Consider the following 27,359-nt stretch of genomic DNA (forward strand, 5'->3'; position numbering starts at 1 on the left):
GGAAAACGGCTGCAAAGACGTTCAGACTATAAAGTCAGTGTTAAGTTCAGATACAGCAGAGAATATTACCTTCACAGGTAGATGATATCTCGGCAATGAGGTGGAGATGACGTCCGGGTTTTATGCAGTAGTACGATGAAGTGTAGATGGGTGACAGCTGTCATGAGATAATGAGTGACAGCTGTCACCCCCGGCTGTGTCCGTGGCGGCAGTGCCCTCTCGTGCCTGAAGCCCGCACTTCAGGCAGGGCGCCCTCTGGTGGTGGGCCAGCAGTACCTCCTCTTCTGGCGGCCCACACAACAGTAATATGTCAGGACATGCATTTTCACAGCAGCATCATTTGTCCCTCATAACTTCACCCACTTTGCCTCAATTTGGATGATGGACTGCTTCAAGTTCAGTGCACATAAACAATGTCAAATGTATATGTGTTGCCTTTAATTCTGATGTGTGCCATTATTACGTTCAACTAGCAATAATTGTGGATTAATTGCTGTATTTTGTCTGAGGTAATTGGAGTGTAAACGTAATTTTATTGTTGTTGCACTCGTGTAATAACTGACAATAAATCTCATCTCATCTCAACTCTGCATCACTTCCACATCATCGGGGAGCATTCACCTATGTTTGGGTTATGTTTACGGCCATGGTTATGGTTAGGGTTTCCCAGTTCATCACAATCAAACCTACTGCCTCAAAATGTTATGAGCAGGGTGTGGGAATCTTTTGTTTTTTGTTTTTTAATTCAGCGCGTTCAAAAACATTCAGGTGTTTGAAATTGTACTGACAAAACCTTACGGTATCTTACCAAGAGCTTATTCTTTTCTTGCTGTCCACAGCGCACCACCTCGGGGAAGTCCACCAGGGTACCCGCCATGTAGTGACCTTTGGTCTTCTCATGGGAATCCTTATACTTAACCTAGTACAATCCAGATTAATAAAAATAATAATGATGATCATAATAACAATAAAAAAACAAATCTACTAAGTAAATGTCAACACATTGTGTACATTAAGGAGATAAATGTCTTTCGCCATTACTAATTCTGGTAAAGCTGCATAAGACATCAGTAATGAAGTGCACAGACTAACGTACCACTAAAGTGTGTGTGTGTGCGTGTGTGTGATTACGTCAGTGTCAGTATCATTATGAAGGAGAAGCTCACATCACTGATGATGTCCCGGCTCTTTTTGGAGCTGACAAGCGGGATGTACTCATGATCCAGCTGGTAGCCTGTGGCCTTTGTGCCATCCCATTGTTGTTTATAGATTTTCTGAAAGTAACACAACGTTAGAATTGGCCTAATATATCTCATTCATGTCATCTCATATTCAGGAAAATGTGAACAAATGAGTACCAACCTCACTGATGTTCTTCGCCATCTCCCGGCTGTGAGCCAGCTGAGGAGTGTCCTCTGAACCAATGTAATGACCCTTTTCTGCATTAAATGTCTCTTTGTACTTCAGCTACAGCAACACCAAAACAATTTAAGTTAGAATAGACTGATACAAAATTCAATTCTTGTTGCATTTTAACAATTTGAAATTCGACATACATCACTGAGGTTTGCTGCATTTATCTTGGCAAGGACAACATCAGGTCGGTCCACAGTCAAAGTGTACGTTCCAAAGGCTTCTTTGGCATCCTTTGTGTATTGTCTCTGTAAGTTACAATCAAGAATGTGAGACAATACAACAACATAAATAACATATGCTAAGACAAAAATGGAGAAAGAATCAAAGCCTGAAGGTAATTCAGCAGACATACATTATTGAGGATCTCCTGGGCCTTCTTGACTTTTACATGGTCTACTGAGTCAGCTGCCATCCATCCGCAGCCACGCATCCATTCCAGGTCTGACTTATAAATAACCTGAAGATTGAAACAAACATAAATAGAATTGTCTGACAATGATATAATTGTGATCGGTCAATGTGTTTTGTGATGATGCTCACATCACTTTGAAGGTCATAGGCTTTCCGAGCCTGGATAACATCATTCTGGTCAGGCATGCAGGTCCACTCGTGCAGACGGGTTCTGTAGAGGTCATCGTTTACTTGCATCTGGCATTTCTTGGCCATTACAAACTGCAGCATGTCCACTGGCAGTTTAAACTTGGTTTTGGACTGGTTGAAGTCCTTCTTGTAGAGAATGTCACTGGCAATCTTGGCTGAGTTCATAGCCAACATGATCAGAGGGTCATCCTGGACGCTGTGAGCACCGATGTGATGGCCAACTTGTCTACGGTATCCCTCCAAGTATTTGTACTACAAAACAGATGAAAACAATTTTTTAGTGCTTGCATATTCTCAGTGAACTTTGAAGACTTAAAATACTTAATAGGAAATGAGCGGGCACGGCTTTCAAACTTACTTTACTCTGAACGTTAGTATTAAGGATGCACTGTTTGATTGGCACAGCATCACCTGGCATAAAGTAGGCTGTGGCTTTGACCTTATCCCAGTCTTTAGTGTACAAATGCTGTAAGAGATGAAAAAGTAATGAGACCTTTAGGATAATGTAACACTTTTTAAGCTTGAAAGGTACTGTTGAACTAAAAGAAGAGGAGACATTATACCGGGTGAACATTCTTAGCCACTTCTCTGGCTGTGGCCATAGTTGGGGTGTCCACCAGTGAATACTTGGTTTTGTCCTGGTGCCAAGCTGCACGATACTTTGCCTAAATAAAGATAAATTTCTGTTATCAACAGTTAAAAATATGCAAAAGGACCTCCCACTGCCAGATTATTTGAAGAGATTCACATGAAGAGAAGTCTTGATACAAAAACAAGAGAGTATCTGAGTAGCTGAGTGATGGCCAAACCTCATTGAGGACCTCAGCAGCATTCTTGGCACAGGCCAAGTCAACTCTGTCAGTCGGAACTGTGTAATTTTGCTCATCCAACTTGACACGATACCCTCTCTATAAAATATGAAAATAAATATTGGGACATTACTCTTTTGTTATCAAAGCAATTTGAATAAATATTCAATTTTAAAGCTGTATTTGAATGTGTGAAATGAGTGAGTCAGACTTACATCAGCCAGGATCTTCTGAGCATGCTTCACCTTGACGACATCTACGCACTCGTGTGGCATCCACCCACATCCACGTAGCCATTCCATATCAGCTTTGTACACAGTCTGAAGAACCAAAACATATGAATTTGTTCATTGATATCTGAAAATATTCAAAGTTAGAAATTTGTGGCTAAGAGAGGAAAATGGAGAATAGGATTTAAATAGGCAATAACTATTTAATAGTTTTACTACAGTAGCTACGGCTAATCACTGACTACTACCATTAACTTACATCACTCCGGAGATCGTAGGCCTTTCTTGCCTGGACGACATCATTAGAATCAGGCAGACAAGTCCACTGGTGCAAGTAGGTTCTGTAGTTGAAATCATTGACTTGTATCTGGCATTTCTTGGCCAGTTCAATTGTCAGCATATCCACTGGCAAGTGAAACTTGGTTTTGGACTTGTTGAAGTCCTTCTTGTACAAGACTTCACTGGCAATTTTGGCAGAGTTCATAGCCAACATGATCAGAGGGTCGTCCTGGACGCTGCGGGCACCGATGTGGTGACCAAGCTGTCTTCGATAACCTGCCTTGTATTTGTACTGAAAGAGAAGCAATAAAAAGGAAGTGAAATGTTGCCAAAAAGCTAATTTATCAATCTGTTTCACTGAAATTATGACGATGTACTTTCTTACATCACTAATGATATCTCTAGAGGCTTTAGCTTTCAACACAGCTATGGCATCCTCCTTGATATGGTAACCTTTAGCCTTCTGGTCATCCCAGTTCTTTGTGTACAATTTCTGCACAAAGGAAAGAGGTAAGAACAAAGAGACAACAGGACTAAATGCACTGATGCATCTACTAATTACACAGTTAAAAATTACACAATTAAGGAATTTATAAGATAGTATTTACCTACAAATTTAACCTTTTCTACATGATGCAAACTTACATTGCTGACATTGATGGCATTGATCTTGGACAATTCATACGTTGGGGTGTCCGGTGGGATATGAATTGTAAGTTTGTCCTTATTCCAAAGTTCCTTGTATTTTCTCTGCATCAAAACAAAGAAGTGAATGTTCTTCATTTCTGGCACTCATTCAAACAGATATTTGTACAATCCTGAATAATTTCTTCCTAAAGGTTTCAGTTAACAGTTTAGTTACTAGGCAAGCATATGGCTCTCATAAAGAGATTAGCTCTTACATCACTGAGATTATCAGTGTTTTGTTTGGACAAGACAATAGCTGGGAGGTCGACGATGCTGGTGAACTTGACAGTGCTTGGATGCTGGCGGTAGAGTCTTTCATTGAGAATAGTCTGGGCCTTTTTAACTTTGTTGACATCCACAGAGTCATGAGGTGACCATCCACATCCTCTCAACCACTCTAGATCAGATTTGTAGACAACCTGGAAGAACGGTTTTAAAACATTACATTACTATACACAAACATGAATCTTCAGAATGTTTCAAAATGTATGTAAGGACTTTTCTAAATATTTACTCAAGTTGAGTGCAGGATCGGGATCAAAATATTGGTAACAAGCTATAGAACTGAGTTGATAATCTCAAATCCAACTGTAGTGTTAAGAAAAACAAACAAACAAAGACATGCTTTCTCTTATTGTAATATGCTTTTGGGTGCTTCGGTAAGAGTGTAGATGTTTTACCTATTGATTTACATCTGGTTAGAACACTACTGTTCCACAGCATAAGACCCACCATCAGACTGGCAAAATCCTATTATTTTTTCACTTACTCAAAATAAGTAGCCAATTGTTCTGTGTGCTTACATCACTCCGCAGGTCATAGACTTTTCTAGCCTGAACCACATCATTAGAGTCTGGCAGGCAGGTCCACTCATGTAAGTGAGTCCTGTAGTTGAAGTCATTCACTTGTATCTGGCATTTCTTTGCCAGTTCTATTGTCAGCATGTCAACTGGGAGATTGTATTTGGTCTTGGTCTTATTGAAGTCCTTCTTGTAGATATTGTCACTGGTGATCTTAGCTACATGAGCAGCCAACATAATCAGTGGGTCATCTTTAACAGTGAGGGCTCCTATATGGTGGCCACATTGCCTGCGGAAACCAGCCTTGTATTTGTACTGAAAATGTTGAAAAGAAAAGTTTTGGTCAGCTTCATAATGTAATTAAAATTAAAATGTTGAAAAAGGGAAAAAAAAAATCATAGATGGAAAGTAATTTGATCAGACTTACATCACTGGCAATGTCTCTTGAAGCTTTGGCTGCTAACACAGAAATTGCATCTTTTGGTAGGAAGTATCCTTTGCTGATATCTGCCTCAAAGCCTTCACGGTAGTGTTTCTGCATAAAAAAGAATGCCACTATTTTAGCTATTTGTAATGGACACACACTGACTTACAAACTGTGCTAAAGCACCAGCTGTTCACACTATTTTTCTTCAGCATGATTAATCAAATGCACTTCAGCTCATATAGCAATTGTAAAATTTAAGACAAAAAAATATTAATAAAATAAACTAAGACTGATTAAATCAGTTACATGACAGTGTGGTAGGGACTAAATTACCCGACTCAGGTTGAGTTTATTCTGCTGGGCCAACATGACCTCAGGTGTGTCCGGCATGATGTGAACTTGTGTCTTATCCTTCTCCCAGGCAGCCACATATGCTCTCTGTAGAGAGAAGAACATGGTCATGTCTGACTCACACATTATTATGAACAAACTGTGGAGAGAATCTAAACTCTTTATACATAAAACTATAACAGCATAAAAAGAAAAAAAAAGGCATTACCCTGTCCATGATCTGGGCATTGGCTTGAGCAAGAGCATACGGCATGTCAACTGTCTGGGCAGTGAATTTGTACTTGCTGGGATGATGACGATATTTTATGTCACTCAGGATCTCTGCTGCTTTCTTAGCTTTTTCCACATCTAGTGAACCAATAGGCACCCAGCCCATTCCTTTGATCCATTCCATGTCAGCCTTATACACAGCCTGAAAGATATTGTGTGAGGAAACAAATCCATGGGAGTGCGTTTAATTTTTAAAGAACAAAGTCATACTTGTGGCATTCAGCAAACACAATGTTATGAATTCTAAATTCCTACATCACTCCGAAGATCATACGCCTTTCTGGCCTGGACCACATCATTGGAGTCAGGTAAGCAGGTCCATTGGTGCAGACGAGTTCTGTAGTTGAAATCATTGACTTGGATCTGGCATTTTTTGGCCAGTTCAAGATTCAACATGTCCACTGGTAAGTGGAACTTGGTCTTGGACTGGTTGAAGTCTTTCTTGTAGAGGACTTCACTGGCAATCTTGGCTGAGTTCATAGCCAACATAATCAGAGGATCATCCTGGACGCTGCGTGCACCAATGTGGTGACCAACCTGGTTACGGTATCCAGTCTTGTATTTGTACTGTGTGGGCCAAAAAAAAATAAAACAAACAAAAAAAAAAGAGTGAAATGACAATTAACCAATATAATGAATGCAGAAGACAAAATTAGTGGGAAAATTAAATGACTGTATGCTACATACATCACTGATGATACTTCTTGCATGTTTGGCAGCAACAACAGAGACAGCATCTGGCTTAAGGTCATAGCCTTTCCTGAAGATCTCTTCAACACCTTCTCTGTATAGTTTCTGAAAATTAAAAGAATATTGTCCAATTGCAAGAGATTTACTGGATCATGAGGTACTAGTGTGAATTAAAAAAAAATCCTGTCAAAGCCAAAAAAACATACATACCTTGCTAATGTTGTAAGCATTTGCTTTTGAAAGAAGTATCTCTGGCGTGTCAGGAGTTACATGAGTTTTAACCTTGTCTGCTTCCCAAGCAGACACGTAAGTTCGCTATAACCAGACAGACACACACACACACACACACACACACACACACACACACACACACACACACACACACACACACACACACACACACACACACACACACACACACACACACACACACACACACACACAAATCTCAATCTCAAACTGTAATTCTGGATAAAAGAATAAAAACAATTGTTAAAGTTGGTTAAATGTGTGAAAGTGTAGTAAAAATGATACCTTGTTCATGATATCAGCGTTTGTTTTGGCTAAGACCATGGGCATGGCAGTCATGTCAGTAGTATATTTCAGAGTTTCTGGTTTCTGCCTATAGAGACGCTCACTGAGAATTTTTGCAGCATTCTTGGCTTTTATCACATCCAGCGAACCAATAGGAACCCATCCTATGCCCTTAATGAACTCCATATCAGCTTTGTAGACAGCCTGTTGGGAAAAGTGGGAAAAGTTCAACAAGATAACTCAGAAAAAAAAGCATAAAGTGCTCAGATGGGAGATGCTTACATCGCTCTGAAGATCATAAGCTTTCCTGGCCTGGACCACATCATTGGAGTCAGGTAGGCAGGTCCAATTGTGCAGATGAGTTCTGTAGTTGAAATCATTGACTTGGATCTGGCATTTCTTGGCCAGTTCAAGATTCAGCATGTCCACTGGCAGGTGGAACTTGGTCTTGGAAATATTGAAGTCCTTCTTGTAGAGGACCTCACTAGCAATCTTGGCTGAGTTCATAGCCAACATAATCAGAGGGTCATCCTGCACGCTGCGTGCACCAATGTGGTGACCAACCTGCCTACGGTATCCTGTCTTGTATTTATACTAATAAAAAGAACACAAAATGTGAGCTTACAACTGGGAAACATCTCACACAGAGACAAAAAGCTTTAAATCTCTCTATATAGGGTGTCTCAAAAAATATACCCAAAAGTACTCTGAAATATGAATACAAGGAAATGGTTTTACTGTGAAATAATGGCGTTTTTCTCATTTCAGGAACCCTAAAGTTTGTTCTGCAAGACTTTAAAGTCCGGGAAAAATGGCGGAGTTGACCTTAATTCAGAGAACAGAAATGGTTGCGTTTTGGCACCAAACAAAATCAGTGGTTCAGGTTCAGGTATTGAGGATTTTTCACACAGCTGATCCACCAAATCAAAAAACAATTAGCAGAACTGTTGCTAAGTCCTGCAATTGCACTGTGTGCAATTTGAACAAAGGACACAGTGGTAGAAGAAGAACTGGCCATTCAGTGGAACATGTGGATGCTGTAAAAGAGTCAGTTGGGCGAAGTCTGAGAAAATTCATTCGGCGTCTCTCTGCAGAAACTAACATTCATTGTTGTTCTGTGCAATGCATCCTAAGGGCTGACTTGCACCTCTTTCCATACAAAATTCAGTGCCAGAGTGAACTAACTCCCCAGCAAATGGCAAGGAGACTTGAATTTGCTGTGTGCTGGTTTGGTGGTTTTCTGGAAAACTGGAGAGGGATGATTTGTTTCTTAGGAAACTTCAGATGAGGATAAAGGGTTAAAACATCAAAAAGGAAAGACTGAACTAAAAGCTGTGCACTGGGGAGAAAAATTACATGCTTCAGCCACATGGTCTTACAGAAAATGTCTGATAATATTGATTGGTTTTTCTGTGCTGTCAAAATACTTTTGGGTGCATACATGAGACACCATGTATTTATATATTACTGACCAATAATGAGTAAAAATTGGCACAAAGTACTTGTATAGTAAAAATAAAGTAAAAAATAAAGCACTTACATCACTGACAATGTCCCTGGAGGCCTTGGCACTCTGGACAGAGACTGCATCCACAGGAAGATGATAGCCTTTCAGGATGTCAGCTTCATAACCCTGCCTGTATAGTTTCTGCATGACAACAAACACATCACTGGATTGACATTTTGGAAAATGTGAACCTGTGAAAAATATCCTTATTTATGTCTTGCAAGTAACATCATAACATAACTTAAAAAGGTTTAGAGTTTGCAGAGTCACAGTTGGACACACACACACCCACCCACCCACCCACACACACCCACACACACACACACACCCACTCCCACACCCACACACAGAGATTATTTGAGCTTGTTATGCAATTTTTACATTCATGTGCTTTTTCACATTTATTTATGTATTCATGTATTTCTACGTTTATTAATTTGTGTATATATTTATTTGTGTATTTAAACATTTGTTTAATTATATAACACTATTATAGGATAGCATGATGGAAATAAGCAAAATAAAACCATGGTTTGATAATAATAAATTATTATTAAACTTAAACAAAACTAAATTAATGTTATTTGGTATCCATAGAGTGCATACACAAATACAGATATGGATACATGAGGCTGACATTGAAAAGATTTATGAAAAAAAATTCTTAGGCTAACAGTTGATGATAGAATCTGTTGGAAATCACACAAACATGTACAAAATAAACTGTCAAGAAGTATTTCAGTATTAAATAAAGCACCAGATACCACATACATTTTGCCATGTTTAAGCTACTGTGCAGAGATCTGAGGCAACAACTCCAAAAGTTCATTACTTTGGCTGTCATTTCACCAAAAAAAAAAGCAATACAGATTATTTATACATATTTTAACATGTTTTTAACATAATCCAACGAAAGACTCGTTAGTAGACTTTTAATGAGCCTTTCATTGGATTCAGGTGTGTTGGAGTAGGGAGACAACTAAGAGTGTCAGGAAGGTGGCTCTCGAGGACCGAACTTGGCCACCCCTGATATAGGATATCTGGACAACATTAACTCATTATTCTTACAGCCAAAATGATTCAAATTTACAGATCTGGAATTTCAAACACCATAGATGATGTTTAATGGCCATATAGTATTTGTTTTAACGTTTCAGTTAGCAAAACAACATAAAAGTATGGCTAGCATACTGGCATAGTATAGTTCTGCGCTTTTTATTTTTTAAATTCATTTTATTAGTAAATGGAGCGTTCCGCAGCCTCAAGTTTACCTAAATTCTGGGTCTTTTAGTGAAGCTTAAGGCTAGTGGCCGGCGATCACCTTTGTATCCTGTTTTTCTTGTTGTTTAATGCTGGCAAATTATACTGTATTTCTTGCCTTTCTGATGCCTGATTCTGTTTTTTTTTGTCTCTGTTTAAGGTGCAGCTCCATCCACAGATGGGTGTGGTATTTGTGCTGAAAACCCTCCTGTCCTGTGCACCAACAGCATTTTTTGTATATTCGATTTGTGAATTGTTCTGTAATTTGTGTCTGTAGCATGGCCCAAGCAGAAGGTCACCCCTTTGAGTCTGGTCTGCTTGAGGTTTCTTCCTCACACTGAGTTTTTCCTTACCACTGCTGCTCTGGGGGTTAGTAAGGTTAGACCTTACCTGTGTGAAGCGCCTTGAGGCAACTTTGTTGTGATTTGGCATTATATAAATGAAAATAAATTGAAAATTGAAATTGAAAAAGTACTCATGACTGTAAGTCTCTCCGCACACATGTGCTAATGATTAGTGATCATCACTGATGTGTTTTATTCATCTCACTCTGAGCGTTAGCAGGTGCATTTCCGTAAAAGTCTCACTCGGCAATTCTCAGCATTTTTCTCAGCCAAAGAGGTTATGTTTTTGGTCACGTCCGTTTGTTTGTTGGTTGGTTGGTTTGTTAGCAGGATTACTCAAAAAATCCTCAACAGATTTCAATGTAATTTTTACCAGGGGTGTATCTTGGCCTAACTTAGAAGTCATTAAATTTTGGTAATGATCCGGAACACGATCCGGATCCAGTAATTTTTTTAAAGGATTCTTTATCATTGCAAATTTCAACATTTTTGCATCTAACTTAATGAAGTCGGGTCACAAAGGCTGAACAAAAATTAAGTTATGACACATCAATAATTTAGCATTTGTTTCTCCTCATTGAATGAACTTATTATTAGAAAATAAAAAAAAAACTTGTGTAGTTCATGCAGTTTCTCTTTATAAATACATTTGCTGACGATCTAAGGGTTTAACCACTGAATCTGAAACATGACGGTAGATGTGTGAAATGACGTGGAATAAGTCTCTTTGCCAACGGGTATTCCATGTGACGTCAGTGACCCTATGGCCTTGGCGGAGGTTTGTGCTCTCTGAGTGCTTCTAGTTCGGCATGTGACGTACATTTTAGAATAAGCAGAAACATCCCGATGACTGAGACAGAGGGACACAAACCTGCTCCGTCCACAAACATAACTTCTGAGCTTTCGTTCGAAGGTGATGGCTTGGAATTACAGAGGATTTACAGACAGGTGATGTCACACTTCACCCCGAAACTCTTACCTTTTTCAGAGTGTTGGAATTTGGAACGTAAAGTGTGGTAATGCGCTGTTTGTGTGGATGCTGGTTAACTGAAGCTGTGTACATGGACGTACATTTTAACAAACCTCCTGATATGGAGATGGATTTGTGACATTGGAAAAAGTCCAAACACATTATTTCCAGGAGATAATGGACTTTACGTGCCACAATCGTGCGAGAACTAAAGGCGGAGCTGCAGCTGGTGATCACACATGTGTGCATGCGTGGGGGCTTGATTTTGTGAAGTTTACATTTGGAAATAAAGCTGAGACTGGCATGTTCAGGATTGTACAAAATCAACAGTTTTCACTTAAAAACGAGTCATGATAACACAACATCACACTTATATCAACTTTAGAATTAATCTGTGCCTCCGTTGTTAAAGTTATCAGCTACATTCCATTGAAGCGCACGCTGGGACGCTTCTAATAGTTACGTCACCTGTCAGAAACACACGAGTACTGACGAGCAGTTTGTTTTCGGAAGTCTCCATAGCTGTTTGCTGCAAATGGCGTATACTTTGAAACCGGTCATGGAAGTGCACAAAGTAATCCCGATGGATGGATGGTCACTAACAGCCTAAATCTAAATTGTTATGATTTCGGTGTGACATGACCTTTAAAAACAAAAACAACCAACTGCTAAAATAAAACTCAACAATTGTTCAGTGAGTGGAGTGGAGGGTGATTCAATTTCAAAACTCACAGGATTCCTACAACAAGGAGAAGTTTTTGTTTACCAGTATGTGAAGTTAAGCCATGAAACAGTTTGAATGTGGAACTAAAGGAATGTCAAAATACAAATGAATTTAAAACAAGGTACGAGGACACAAGGTACAGGGATGAGGTGACATTTACTGTGTTTACAGGGGTTATTCTTTATTTATTTACTGAGTAATTAAATATTTGTTCTTGCTTAGTGTATCTTACTCTTTTTTTTGTAAATAAAAATTAAATTTGTAGATATTTGATAGAGGGCATGTGTTTAGGTGTATGCATATGTATATACATATATACTGTATAATGAAGCTGAATATAATGTGATGGTGTAATGAATTTGTATTGATTACACCATCTTTCGACTACTGGCTTCACTGAATGCCCTCACATCCATGTATTGTCTGTACTGTCGTCCTCACAGGGGCAAGTTTAATTTTATGTGCATGACGAGGGCCCTGTGACTCAGATGGCCCCACACAATTGTGTATTCTGCCACAGATATCTGGCAGAACTGTAATTTTCCCAGAATGAGCCATACTATCACACAGCATTTTTACTCCCACCTCTACCAGCAGACAGATCAGTTTTTATGCACCTCACAATCATCTGTGGTCTTTGAAGAGCAGGAGAAAAATGTCAAAGAAAAGAAATTGTCTTTGCTCCAGCACTGTGAAAAAGTTATATTAAAAAATAAATAAATAAATAAAATCAATAAATGCTCTTCAATCAGACCCCCAGATACACCACTATGTTCCAGCTGCACAAATCTTGTCTGTACTTCACACGATTCTTACAAGTGGTTCCATCTGCATGACTACATGCTTTACATATTAGTTAATGTTTTTAATTTATCCAGTGATTTGAATTTAAACAACTATGAACTTGAAATATGCAGTGCTGTTGCTTCATAGCATGAAGGTTTTCGTTGAAAGTCCACCCATTCCCAGTTGCCTTGTACATCTGGACGGCATGTGGTGTAAAGCTTCTGCCAAATGTAATTGGCCTTTTTGAAAAAAAAAAAAAAAAATCAAGAGGAGCAGACAAAAGAATAATCATAAACTTAAAATACACACCATGAGGCATATGCATTATTCATCCTATGTTTTCGTTTATGAAGGAACATGTATACATAGATTTGATCAATTATCATAACAACACAATTTTAATGACCACATTTGCTGTCACTGCTGTATGACAATATATATATATATATATATATATATATATATATATATATATATATATATAGACACACACACACACACACACACACACACACACACACACACACACACACACACACACACACACACACACACACACACACACACACACAGTGGGGTAAAAATTTATTTAGTCAGTCCCTGATTGTGCAAGTTCTCCTACTTAGAAAGATGAGAGAAGTCTGTAATTTTCATCATTGGGACACTTCAACTGCGAGAGACAAAATGAGGAAAAAAAATCCAGGAAATCACATTGCAGGATTTTTAAAGAATTTATTTGTAAATTATGGTGGAAAATAAGTATTTGGTCAATAACAAACAAGCAAGATTTCTGGCTCTCACAGACCTGTAACTTCTTCTTTAAGAAGTTCTTCTGTCCTCCACCTGTTACCTGTATTAATGGCATCTGTTGGAATTCATTATCTGTATAAAAGACAGCTATCCACAGCCTCAAACAGTCAGACTCCAAACTCAACCATGGCCAAGACCAAAGAGCTGTCGAAGGACACCAGGAAGAAAATTGTAGATGTGCATCAGGCTGGGAAGAGTGAATCTACAATAGTCAAGCAGGTTGGTGTGAATAAATCAACTGTAGAAGCAATTGTAAGAAAATGGAAGACATACAAGTCCATTGATAATCTCCTTCGATCTGGGGCTCCATGCAAGATGTCATCCCGTGAGGTCAAAATGATCATGAAAACGGTGAACAAAATTCCCAGAACTACACGTAGGGACCTGATGAATGACCTGCAGATAGCTGGGACCAAAGTAACAAAGGCTACACACTATGCACAGAGGGACTCAAATCCTACAGTGCCAGGCGTGTCCCCCTGCTTAAGCCAGTACATGTCCAGGCCCATCTGAAGTTTGCCAGAGAGCATATGGATGATCCAGAAGAGGACTGGGAGAATATCATGTGGTCAGATGAAAGCAAAATAGAACATTTTGGTAAAAACTCAACTTGTCATGTTTGGAGGAAGAAGAATACTGAGTTGCATCCCAAGTACACCATACCTTCTGTGAAGCATGGGGGTGGAAACATCAAGCTTTGGGGCTGTTTTTCTGCAAAGAGGACAGGACAACTGATCCTTGTTAAGGGAAGAATGAACGGGGCCATGTATCGTGAGATTTTAAACCAAAACCTCCTTCCTTCAGTGAGAGTATTGAAGAGGCAACGTGGCTGGGTCTTCCAGCATGACAGTGATCCCTAACACACCGCTTGGGCAACGAAGGAGTGGCTCCGTAAAAAGCATTTCAAGATCCTGGAATGGCCAAGCCAGTCTCCAGACCCCAACCCCATAGAAAATTTGTTGAGGGAGTTGAAAGTCTGTGTTATGTTTATGATTAAAAAAAGATTATGTTACAAAGTATTGAGTTGAACTTTTGTTATTGACCAAATACTTATTTTCCACCATAATTTGCAAATACATTCTTTAAAAATCCTACAATGTGATTTCCTGGATTTTTTTTTCATTTTGTCTCTCATAGTTGAAGTACACCTATGATGAAAATTACAGACCTCTCTCATCTTTCTAAGTAGGAGAACTTGCACAATCAGGGACTGACTAAATACTTTTTGGCCCCACTGTGTGTGTGTGTGTGTGTATATATATATATATATATATATATATATATATATATATATATACTGCTCCCTTGTTTGTACTCGGGGTGGCCACAGCAAATCACAAATCCAAGGTGGATCTGCGTGTTGAACTGGCACAATATTTTTTTTCCTTTTTTTTTTTTTTTTACGCCCTTCCTGATGCAACTCCACATTACATAGAGAAATGTGGCAGGGGTGAACTTGCAACCTTCAACACTGAAAAAAATGCACTAACCACTTGGCCAACACCTGTGCTATATATATAAATGATGAAACAAATTCAAAACATTTACTTAATTATACTCCTATTCATAACAAAATGTATTTGTTCAACTATTTGTATACTTTATTTCTAAATGTATTTGTTAATTTATTTATTTATATGGAAAGCAATTTTTCTTCCTTCAAGTATAACAGCTCCGCAAGCACCAAAAGAAGGCAGGATTTCATTTCTAATTGTTTGCATTTAAACACATACTGACCCTGCTCATGTTGACAGCATTCTGCTGAGACAGGAGGATCTCAGGGGTGTCAGGCATGATGTGCAGCTTTGTCTTTTCATTGTCCCATGCCTCAGTGTAGAGACGCTGCAACAAATCACATAAACTCCAAGAATTTAGTCATATCACTGACTAATAAGCTCTCCAAGACTAATCACATTATGCAGTTTAATAAGCCAATAAAGACACCAGTGAGCATTAGAGTCACAATGAAAAACATTTCCCTTGTACAGATATACATAATACATTTAACTCTGTTCATAGCTAAAGATTCAGTGTGCATTTATTTGACTGAATATATTGAACAAAACACCAAAATAATAGTACTACAGCAAAACTTGAAATGAAATACCTTGTTCATGATCTGGGCATTGGCTTGAGCAAGAACATATGGCATATCAACTGTCTTGGCTGTGAATTTGAAGTTGCTGGGGTGCTGGCGATACTGTCGGTCACTTAAGATCTCTGCTGCCTTCTTTACTTTCTCCACCTCAAGCGAACCAATGGGAACCCAGCCCAGACCCTGGAGCCACTTTAAGTCAGCTTTGTAGACAGCCTGTAAACAACCGTAACACAGAGCTGCAACATGAACATGATAGAGACACAGCATTAAAGAAAGGGGGAAAAAAAAGAACAAGGACTCACATCACTCTGCAGGTCATATGCGTGTCTGGCCTGGACCACATCACTGGAGTCTGGTAAGCAGGTCCAGTTGTGCAGATGAGTTCTGTAGTTAAAATCATTGACTTGGATCTGGCATTTTTTGGCCAGTTCAAGACTCAACATATCTACTGGCAAGTTGAATCTGGTCTTAGACTTGTTGAAGTCCTTCTTGTACAGGGCATCACTGGCAATCTTGGCTGAATTCAGAGCCAACACAAGCAGAGGATCATCCTGAACACTACGGGCACCAATGTGGTGTCCAACCTGCTTCCGGTAGCCTGTCTTGTACTTGTACTAGGAAAGGAAAAAGAAAAGGAAAATCACAAAATTCTGCTATTATGTGTAAATTTGTATACAGAATATATAAATGGTAACTGTGTAAAACTGGCCAAATCCATCAGCATACATCACTAACAATTAGATTAGATTAGATTTCATGTGCGTGTGAGAAACACAGTGCTCCGGTCCCATGTTTGCCATCCAGACATTTGGAGATTGGGTCTGCAGCACCTTTTATGGCCATCTGACAGCAGTTTGTGTTGTCTACATATGCTCTGGATGTGATCTGACAGGCGTGGATGAGGCAGTCAGTCTACGCTCCGACACTACTGACCACGCCTCTTTTCCTCCCGACTGCGTTGGATTATGGCAATATTTGCCGTATTGGGCATGCTTGCGGAACATTCTTGCTTTGTATGACTGGGCTTTAGGAACAGATCCAGAGGTTATTGCCACATTCTTAAGTTTCTTCAGCACGCCCAGTGAGATACTATCATATTTGGTAAATCTAGGTAATATCAGCGATGGCACCCACCTTAATAACAGGGTGTACTGGCTGGATTAAGGCATGCTGGGATATATTTAAACTAATGTCATCTATTTTCTTCTCAAAGTAATCAGCGAAATCTTGGGCTGTAAAAAACAGTGACTTACAGGAGGTTATCCATGAATAAGTGTTGCCACTATGCCGAACAAGAACTTTGAATTATACTTGTTTTTGCTGATCAAATCAAAGAAATAAGCCCACTTTGTAGCCAGTAGTGCATGCTTATTGTCTGGGGCAGCATCGCGCCATACGAGGCAGATACTTCTAGTTCTGAACTACGCCATTTTCATTCTAAACCTCTAGTCTTATGCCTGAGGCCACATAAGTAATCACTGAACCACTGTGTTTGTCATGTCGAGTGTGGTTGTGAGCTCTGAGTTTAAACTGTCCACAAGACTGTTCACTGTATGGTCATTTTTCAAAAGTGACACTAAGATATCAGACAGCCTGGCTTCAAATTCAGTTGTAGTTGAAGAGTTGATGTGCTGCTGCAATGATAAATAAGGTTCTTGTTTCAATAAACCTGGCAGTGAGATTGTAATCATAATAAGTAAGTGATCGGAGACCACTGATGCAAGAGGCATTATGTCAATATTTGTGACAGTGATACCGCGAACCAGGACCAAATCCAGGGTATTTCCATTTATGTCTGGCAAACCTTGAATGCATTGCTGGAATGCTAATACATCCATAATGTCCATAAATGATTTGCAGACAGGGTCAGAAGGCTTATTTATATGAATACTCACGTCACCAACAATCAGAATGTTTCTGCACAGGATGCCAAAATAGAGATAAACTCACCACATTCATCTAAGAATTCAGAATATGGGCCCAGGGGCAATATATGGTGACAAAATAGCATAGTTGATTTTTATTCTTCTGACCTTGGCTATACATAGTATCCTGGGCAGAGCAGAGAGCCAGATGTTCAAACAAATTATATTTTAGACCCCCAACAACCAGATTTATAGATTAGAGCAACACCCCTGCCTTGCTTCGTATCACGAGGGACATGATTAAATGTGTATGCTGGTGGGCAGGGTTCATTTAAGGGGAGGACAACAGTAGGTTTAAGCCAGGTTTCAAATAAACCATTCATATCTAAGTGGTGCTCCATAATGAGATTGCTTATCAAAACTGATTTTGAGGACAGTAATCTTATGCTAATGAGACCCAGACTAAGGACCTCAGTGGGGTTGATATTTGGACATTTGTATTAATTAGAAGAGCGTCGTTCGAGCCAGCAGCCCGTTCAGAGAAAGTACTCCCATACTTACTACAATCCAGGTGATCACAGTTTCCTTTTTAGCGAAACACAAACATTTTTTTCTTCCAGCATTAGGAGAACTGAATCTCCACTATCGACATGCCTGAATAAGTTCAGCCTATAGAAAACAGAGCCATGCAGCTTTTTACAGCCCTCTCTCTCTTTTTCTCTCACCATTTTTACAATCTCAATTAGATTCACTATGCCGCAACTAACTGCAGGTACAGCCACAAAAAACCTGACACTGGAGATGTTTAACATGCAGGCAGGAGGCGTCAGTCATATACAGCTTCTAATAGTAACCAACCAATCTAGCAGAGACAGACAATGGGCCCGTGCCATGGCTACAGTGGATATTGATCTGGAGGAGTGTATTGCTTTAATTTTTCTAAAAAAAAAAATGACCAAAGGTCATTTGACTATAGATTCTGCATCACTTACTCACAGATTCCTTGAACAAACAAGGCCTTGTCAACCCTCAATACCTTCATAGACAATTTCCTAAGTTCTCTGTACAGCCTGGAATTGCCAAAAGCCATGCACTTTGAGAATTCTGACCCTGATCTTAGATTTTGCTATCTGAGGTATTTTAGCACCTAGAAGAAGAAAATTAAATTGTATACCTAGAATTTAAACCTGCCCTAAATAATTTATCTGCCATGAGATGGCACACTAGCTATATTCACGATAAAAACAAAGCTCTCAGCTCAGCCACTCCTCCCTAGACCTCCTTCCCTCCACCTATCCTCCACACTGAACAGATGAAACAATAGTTGGAGCCTTTCAACATGTCTACCAGCTCTCTGTGAGGGAAAAGCCAGATGTGTAGAATGTAGCCTGACCACATTATTGGTCAGCAGCAGTTTTACCATTTACTCATCTTGAGTATTGTGTTCAGGCTTGGGCATAGTTAAACAAAAATATAGGAAAAGGTCCAAAGAAGTCCTATGAGGACAGACTTGCTGAACTGGGTCTAACCACTTTAGATGATAGACGTATCAGAGGTGATTTGATTGAAATGTATAAAATTTTGCATGGCTACGAAAATGTAAACTTTAAAATTTTCTTTGAAATGAGAAGGTATGCGCCAATAAAACAGTGGGATTCTGTAGAGACTTTCAAGTCCAGACTTAGGCACTTATTTTCCCTTTCGTATGGCTAGCATACTGTCATAGTGTGTTACTATGCTTTTTAATCTTTCAATTCATTTTATTAGGAAACAAAGCGTGCCGTGGGCTTAACTTTATTTAGATTCTGGATCTTTTGTTGAGGCTTGGGGCTGGTGGCCGGCGATCACCTTGGTCTTGTTGCTTAATGCTGACAAATTGTACCATGTTTGTTGTCTTTCTGATGCCTGAATCTTTATTCTGATGCCTGATTTTTTATTTGTGTGAAGTGCCTTGGGGCAGCTTTGTTGTGATTTGGTGCTATATGAATAAATGAAATGAAATGAATGAAATGTGATTTTTGGATACACTTCTGGAAAGCTGCTGCCATAAACCATTTTTACAGAATTCAACAGCTATGAGTAGTGAGTACTGTGGTCTAGAGATGTAGGGAGGAACAATGGGCGGGACTAACATCCACTTCTGCAAGATTTCTACATGTGTACATATGAAAATATCATGACCATGCAACCAGACCAGTAACAGGGGATAAAAAAAAAAGCTCAGCTTGTTGGCTGCTATATTCATGTGTCATTCATTTAGGGCACCTTTAAAGCTGTGTATTGGTAGCATGGCCCAAGCAGAGGGTCACCCCTTTGAGTCTGATCTGCTTGAGGTTTCTTCCTTAAATTATCAGAGGGAGTTTTTCCTTATGGCCCCTTCACACATAGTGCGAAGTTTGGATGGTGTTTGGACAAAAATGGTGAAACAGTTTGAAATTAGCGAACGAAACATTGCGCCGACGGGCAGGCGTACATGAACTCGGTGCGAGAGTTCATACACGCACTGGTGTCCTTCAAGGAGGAACAGTGCCAGGTGCACCACATGGCATCACTTATGTGGAAGAAATAAAAACTAGTTGGTACATGTTGGACCACATTGCACTGCTTATGTGGAATAATAATAAAAAAAGAAAAAACAGACCACCTGGGACACGAACTTGCACCTTTCAAAAGCTCTAATTCCCAGTCAGAGACTTTACCACTGAGCTACAGAGCTATTCTTTGAAAGCTGTGGGAAACTACCACATATCAGGAAGGACATGGAAGTATTACAAAAAAAAAAAATGAATAAAATAAAATCCCACACCATATAAAAACACTGCATTTATCAAGCAAACTATACAAATATGATCCGTTTGATCCTCTGGTGATGATCCATGGTCACAGACATACAGTCATGAAATGACATGAATGAGAAGCAGTGTGCTCATCTAATGGTCCAACCTGGTCTCACGGCAAGTCGTGGTTCAGCACCACGAAATATACAATAATCTATTCTAATTCATTCTAATTCATTCTGTGTTGGCTGCATGAAATTACAACCCCAATTCCAATGAAGTTGGGATGTTGTGAAAAATGTAAATAAAAATAGAATACAATGATTTGCAAATCCTCTTCAACCTATATTCACTTGAATACACCACAAAGACAAGATATTTAATGTTCAAACTGATAAACTTTATTGTTTTTGTTCAAATATTTGCTCATTTTGACATGGATACCTGCAACACGTTTCAAAAAGCTGGGACAGTGGTATGTTTACAGTGGTTGGCTCTCACTGCGGTATTGTATCACTTCCTGTTCCGGAGCACAGCGGTGTTTTTCTGTATCTGTTAGCTGTTTAATCTGCGCAGTTAGATTGATCTAGTTATCTAGATTACGATTGGTTTCCCAGTGTAATCTTTACGTGCCTTAACTAAAGCACTCCTTCTGCTGAATCACCTATAAATTATTTACACATTATTCACTTTGCGTGTTTTTAGGAATCCGCTAGCTTAGCGTAGCTACTAGCTCTTAGCCGATTTAGCATGGCGGCTTCTCCTGTCTCTCCCGCACTTTTCTGCTCTGGGTGTGAAATGTTTAGTTATTCCTCGGCCTCCTTTAGCAGTAACGGTACTTGTAATAAGTGTAGCTTATTCGTAGCTTTGGAGGCCAGGCTGGGCGAATTGGAGACTCGGCTCTGCACCGTGGAAAATTCTACAGCTAGCCAGGCCCCTGTAGTCGGTGCGGACCAAGGTAGCTTAGCCGCCGTTAGTTACCCCCTGGCAGATCCCGAGCAGCCGGGAAAGCAGGCTGACTGGGTGACTGTGAGGAGGAAGCGTAGCCCTAAACAGAAGCCCCGTGTACACCGCCAACCCGTTCACATCTCTAACCGTTTTTCCCCACTCGACGACACACCCGCCGAGGATCAAACTCTGGTTATTGGCGACTCTGTTTTGAGAAATGTGAAGTTAGCGACACCAGCAACCATAGTCAGTTGTCTTCCGGGGGCCAGAGCAGGCGACATTGAAGGAAATTTGAAACTGCTGGCTAAGGCTAAGCGTAAATTTGGTAAGATTGTAATTCACGTCGACAGTAATGACACCCGGTTACGCCAATCGGAGGTCACTAAAATTAACATTAAATCGGTGTGTAACTTTGCAAAAACAATGTCGGACTCTGTAGTTTTCTCTGGGCCCCTCCCCAATCGGACCGGGAGTGACATGTTTAGCCGCATGTTCTCCTTGAATTGCTGGCTGTCTGAGTGGTGTCCAAAAAATGAGGTGGGCTTCATAGATAATTGGCAAAGCTTCTGGGGAAAACCTGGTCTTGTTAGGAGAGACGGCATCCATCCCACTTTGGATGGAGCAGCTCTCATTTCTAGAAATCTGGCCAATTTTCTTAAATCCTCCAAACCGTGACTATCCAGGGTTGGGACCAGGAAGCAGAGTTGTAGTCTTACACACCTCTCTGCAGCTTCTCTCCCCCTGCCATCCCCTCATTACCCCATCCCCGTAGAGACGGTGCCTGCTCCCAGACTACCAATAACCAGCAAAAATCTATTTAAGCATAAAAATTCAAAAAGAAAAAATAATATAGCACCTTCAACTGCACCACAGACTAAAACAGTTAAATGTGGTCTATTAAACATTAGGTCTCTCTCTTCTAAGTCCCTGTTGGTAAATGATATAATAATTGATCAACATATTGATTTATTCTGCCTAACAGAAACCTGGTTACAGCAGGATGAATATGTTAGTTTAAATAAGTCAACACCCCCGAGTAACACTAACTGTCAGAATGCTCGTAGCACGGGCCGGGGCGGAGGATTAGCAGCAATCTTCCATTCCAGCTTATTAATTAATCAAAAACCCAGACAGAGCTTTAATTCATTTGAAAGCTTGTCTCTTAGTCTTGTCCATCCAAATTGGAAGTCCCAAAAACCAGTTTTATTTGTTATTATCTATCGTCCACCTGGTCGTTACTGTGAGTTTCTCTGTGAATTTTCAGACCTTTTGTCTGACTTAGTGCTTAGCTCAGATAAGATAATTATAGTGGGCGATTTTAACATCCACACAGATGCTGAGAATGACAGCCTCAACACTGCATTTAATCTATTATTAGACTCTATTGGCTTTGCTCCAAAAGTAAATGAGTCCACCCACCACTTTAATCATATCTTAGATCTTGTTCTGACTTATGGTATGGAAATAGAAGACTTAACAGTATTCCCTGAAAACTCCCTTCTGTCTGATCATTTCTTAATAACATTTACATTTACTCTGATGGACTACCCAGCAGTGGGGAATAAGTTTCATTACACTAGAAGTCTTTCAGAAAGCGCTGTAACTAGGTTTAAGGATATGATTCCTTCTTTATGTTCTCTAATGCCATATACCAACACAGTGCAGAGTAGCTACCTAAACTCTGTAAGGGAGATAGAGTATCTCGTCAATAGTTTTACATCCTCATTGAAGACAACTTTGGATGCTGTAGCTCCTCTGAAAAAGAGAGCTTTAAATCAGAAGTGTCTGACTCCGTGGTATAACTCACAAACTCGTAGCTTAAAGCAGATAACCCGTAAGTTGGAGAGGAAATGGCGTCTCACTAATTTAGAAGATCTTCACTTAGCCTGGAAAAAACAGTCTGTTGCTCTATAAAAAAGCCCTCCGTAAAGCTAGGACATCTTTCTACTCATCACTAATTGAAGAAAATAAGAACAACCCCAGGTTTCTTTTCAGCACTGTAGCCAGGCTGACAAAGAGTCAGAGCTCTATTGAGCTGAGTATTCCATTAACTTTAACTAGTAATGACTTCATGACTTTCTTTGCTAACAAAATTTTAACTATTACAGAAAAAATTACTCATAACCATCCCAAAGACGTATCGTTATCTTTGGCTGCTTTCAGTGCTGCCGGTACTTGGTTAGACTCTTTCTCTCGATTGTTCTGTCTGAGTTATTTTTCATTAGTTACTTCATCCAAACCATCAACATGTTTATTAGACCCCATTCCTACCAGGCTGCTCAAGGAAGCCCTACCATTATTTATGCTTCGATCTTAAATATGATCAATCTATCTTTGTTAGTTGGCTATGTACCACGGCTTTTAAGGTGGCAGTAATTAAACCATTACTTAAAAGCCCTCACTTGATCCAGCTATCTTAGCTAATTATAGGCCAATCTCAACCTTCCTTTTCTCTCAAAAATTCTTGAAAGGGTAGTTGTAAAACAGCTAACTGATCATCTGCAGAGGAATGGTCTATTTGAAGAGTTTCAGTCAGGTTTTAGAATTCATCATAGTACAGAAACAGCATTAGTGAAGGTTACAAATGATCTTCTTATGGCCTCGGACAGTGGACTCATCTCTGTGCTTGTTCTGTTAGACCTCAGTGCTGCTTTTGATACTGTTGACCATAAAATTTTATTACAGAGATTAGAGCATGCCATAGGTATTAAAGGCACTGCGCTGCGGTGGTTTGAATCATATTTGTCTAATAGATTACAATTTGTTCATGTAAATGGGGAATCTTCTTCACAGACTAAAGTTAATTATGGAGTTCCACAAGGTTCTGTGCTAGGACCAATTTTATTCACTTTATAATTTCCTGCTTTTAAACTCAGATAAAACTGAAGTTATTGTACTTGGCCCCACAAATCTTAGAAACATGGTGTCTAACCAGATCCTTACTCTGGATGGCATTACCCTGACCTCTAGTAATACTGTGAGAAATCTTGGAGTCATTTTTGATCAGGATATGTCATTCAAAGCGCATATTAAACAAATATGTAGGACTGCTTTTTTGCATTTACGCAATATCTCTAAAATCAGAAAGGTCTTGTCTCAGAGTGATGCTGAAAAACTAATTCATGCATTTATTTCCTCTAGGCTGGACTATTGTAATTCATTATTATCAGGTTGTCCTAAAAGTTCCCTAAAAAGCCTTCAGTTAATTCAAAATTCTGCAGCTAGAGTACTGACGGGGACTAGAAGGAGAGAGCATATCTCACCCATATTGGCCTCTCTTCATTGGCTTCCTGTTAATTCTAGAATAGAATTTAAAATTCTTCTTCTTACTTATAAGGTTTTGAATAATCAGGTCCCATTTTATCTTAGGGACCTCGTAGTACCATATCACCCCAATAGAGCGCTTCGCTCTCAGACTGCAGGCTTACTTGTAGTTCCTAGGGTTTGTAAGAGTAGAATGGGAGGCAGAGCCTTCAGCTTTCAGGCTCCTCTCCTGTGGAACCAGCTCCCAATTCAGATCAGGGAGACAGACACCCTCTCTACTTTTAAGATTAGGCTTAAAACCTTCCTTTTTGCTAAAGCTTATAGTTAGGGCTGGATCAGGTGACCCTGAACCATCCCTTAGTTATGCTGCTATAGACGTAGACTGCTGGGGGGTTCCCATGATGCACTGTTTCTTTCTCTTTTTGCTCTGTATGCACCACTCTGCATTTAATCATTAGTGATCGATCTCTGCTCCCCTCCACAGCATGTCTTTTTCCTGGTTCTCTCCCTCAGCCCCAACCAGTCCCAGCAGAAGACTGCCCCTCCCTGAGCCTGGTTCTGCTGGAGGTTTCTTCCTGTTAAAAGGGAGTTTTTCCTTCCCACTGTAGCCAAGTGCTTGCTCACAGGGGGTCGTTTTGACCGTTGGGGTTTTACATAATTATTGTATGGCCTTGCCTTACAATATAAAGCGCCTTGGGGCAACTGTTTGTTGTGATTTGGCGCTATATAAAAAAATTGATTGATTGATTGATGTTTACGACTGTGTTATGTCACCTTTCCTTCTAACAACACTCAATAAGCGTTTGGGAACTGAGGACACTAATTGTTGAAGCTTTGTAGGTGGAATTCTTTTCCATTCTTGCTTGATGTATGACTTCAGTTGTTCAACAGTCCGGGATCTCTGTTGTTGTATTTTGCGCTTCATAATGCGCCACATATTTTCAATGGGCAACAGATCCGGACTGCAGGCAGGCCAGTATAGTACCTGCACTCTTTTACTACGAAGCCATGCTGTTGTAACACGTGCAGAATGTGGCTTGGCATTGTCTTGCTGAAATAAGCAGGGATATCCCTGAAAAAGACATTGCTTGGATGGCAGCATGTGTTGTTCCAAAACCTGGATGTACCTTTCAGAATTGTTGGTGCCATCACAGATGTGTAAGCTGTCCATGCCATGGGCATTAACACATTCCCATACCATCACAGATGCTGGCTTTTGAACTTTGCGCTGGTAACAGTCTGGATGGTCTTTTTCCTCTTTTGTTCTGAGGACATGACGTCCATGATTTCCAAAAATAATTTGAAATGTGGACTCATCAGACCACAGGACACCTTTCCACTTTGCATCTGTCCATTCAAATGAGCTTGAGCCCAGAGAAGGCGGTGGCGTTTCTGGATGTTGTTGATGTATGGCTTTCGCTTTGCATGGTAGAGTTTTAACTTACACCTGTAGATGTAGTGACGAACTGTGTTAACTAACAATGGTTTTCTGAAGTGTTCCTGAGCCTACACGGTAAGATCCTTTTCACAATGATGTCGGTTTTTAATGCAGTGCCCCCTGAGGGATCGAAGGTCATGGGCATTCAATGTTGGTTTTCGGCCTTGCCACTTACGTGTAGAAAGTTCTCCAGATTCTCTGAATCTTCTGATTATATTATGGACTGTCGATGATGGAATCCCTAAATTCCTTGCAATTGAATGTTGAGAAACATTGTTCTTAAACTGTTGGACTATTTTTTCATGTAGTTGTTCGCTTGTGAATAGCTGAGCCTTTTGGGGATGCGCCTTTTATACCCAATCATGACACTCACATGTTTCCAATTAGGTGTTCTTTGAGCATTCATCAACTTTCCCAGTCTTTTGTTGCCCCGTCCCAACTTTTTTGAAATGTGTTGCAGGCATTCATGTCAAAATGAGCAAATATTTGCACAAAAACAACAAGGTTTATCAGTTTGAACATTAAATATCTTGTCTTTGTGGTGTATTCAATTGAATATAGGTTGAAGAGGATTTGCAAATCATTGTATTCTGTTTTTATTTACATTTTACACAATGTCCCAACTTCATTGGAATTGGGGTTGTGTAAGTGAAGTTGGGGGGGGGGGGGGGGGTTATGGTTAGAGTTTGGGAAGGAGTAGGGTTAGGTTATGGTTGGGGGTAGGAGTAGGGTTAGTAATAGTGAGTTAAATAAAACCTTGTCACGAAAATTTGACTCATTTCGTGATGGGAGCATGAAAAAAAATGTGAGACTGGGCTGACTGGTCAGGTGCGTCCAGTTGGCCACATGTGTGTTCTGCCCAACGGCACGCCACAGCACCGTCAGTGTCCGCTCCATGCGTGTGCTCACTTGCTGCAGCTTGTCACCACCACAACATATATCTTTTTATGTATGTCCATGTAAATAGAGCAATCAGACACACACGCCTCACAGTGGACAGTTTTTAGTCCATGACTGTCCAAACACAGTAGGTGTTGTGTAGCTGGAATGTCCAGAATGACGGATCACCACAGCTGGTTCTGTCAGAAGCCATGCCTCCCGTGGGTGGAGCACACACATCCCCGTGTCAGTGTGTGTTTGCAAAGTGAGGAACTTAGACAAATTTCACAGCAGTATGACAGTGGTCGTCTGCAGTCTGTCGTGTGAAGATTGCGACTGGCCACACATTTTCTAAGTGTCATGCGAGCAGTGTTAGATGTTCATCCGTGTCACTTGGAATTTGGCTGGCACCTGCCGCGAGAGGGTGCGATGGGCTTGCACAGTGCACACTTTGTCTTTCTGTGTGAGCAAATATTTGTAGCAACAGGTGTACAAGGCGTCGGTGGAAGGGACGACACGGTTTGCACACAATTCCTGCATCATGCACACTAAGTGTGCACTTCGTCCAAACTTTGCACTGTGTGAAGGGGCCCTTA

General features: G+C 40.1%; 1 protein-coding gene across 1 annotated transcript in view; it reads right to left on the reverse strand.

Annotated features, from left to right (window-relative positions):
* Window positions 1-27,359, reverse strand: part of LOC117524088 (nebulin-like) — a 267,815-nt gene that overhangs the window by 145,072 nt on the left and 95,384 nt on the right. The window contains 27 exon segments of the mRNA XM_034185819.1: window positions 809-919; window positions 1,167-1,274; window positions 1,363-1,467; window positions 1,557-1,661; window positions 1,769-1,873; window positions 1,957-2,268; window positions 2,375-2,482; window positions 2,580-2,681; window positions 2,826-2,924; window positions 3,041-3,145; window positions 3,315-3,626; window positions 3,720-3,827; window positions 3,980-4,084; window positions 4,237-4,440; window positions 4,825-5,136; window positions 5,249-5,356; window positions 5,582-5,686; window positions 5,808-6,011; window positions 6,125-6,436; window positions 6,557-6,664; window positions 6,770-6,874; window positions 7,094-7,297; window positions 7,376-7,687; window positions 8,634-8,741; window positions 15,232-15,336; window positions 15,602-15,805; window positions 15,895-16,206. Coding sequence (XP_034041710.1) covers window positions 809-919; window positions 1,167-1,274; window positions 1,363-1,467; window positions 1,557-1,661; window positions 1,769-1,873; window positions 1,957-2,268; window positions 2,375-2,482; window positions 2,580-2,681; window positions 2,826-2,924; window positions 3,041-3,145; window positions 3,315-3,626; window positions 3,720-3,827; window positions 3,980-4,084; window positions 4,237-4,440; window positions 4,825-5,136; window positions 5,249-5,356; window positions 5,582-5,686; window positions 5,808-6,011; window positions 6,125-6,436; window positions 6,557-6,664; window positions 6,770-6,874; window positions 7,094-7,297; window positions 7,376-7,687; window positions 8,634-8,741; window positions 15,232-15,336; window positions 15,602-15,805; window positions 15,895-16,206 — 4,488 coding nt within the window.

Source organism: Thalassophryne amazonica, chromosome 14 (genome assembly GCF_902500255.1).
Source record: "Thalassophryne amazonica chromosome 14, fThaAma1.1, whole genome shotgun sequence".
In the NCBI taxonomy this organism is placed as follows: Eukaryota; Metazoa; Chordata; class Actinopteri; order Batrachoidiformes; family Batrachoididae; genus Thalassophryne; species Thalassophryne amazonica.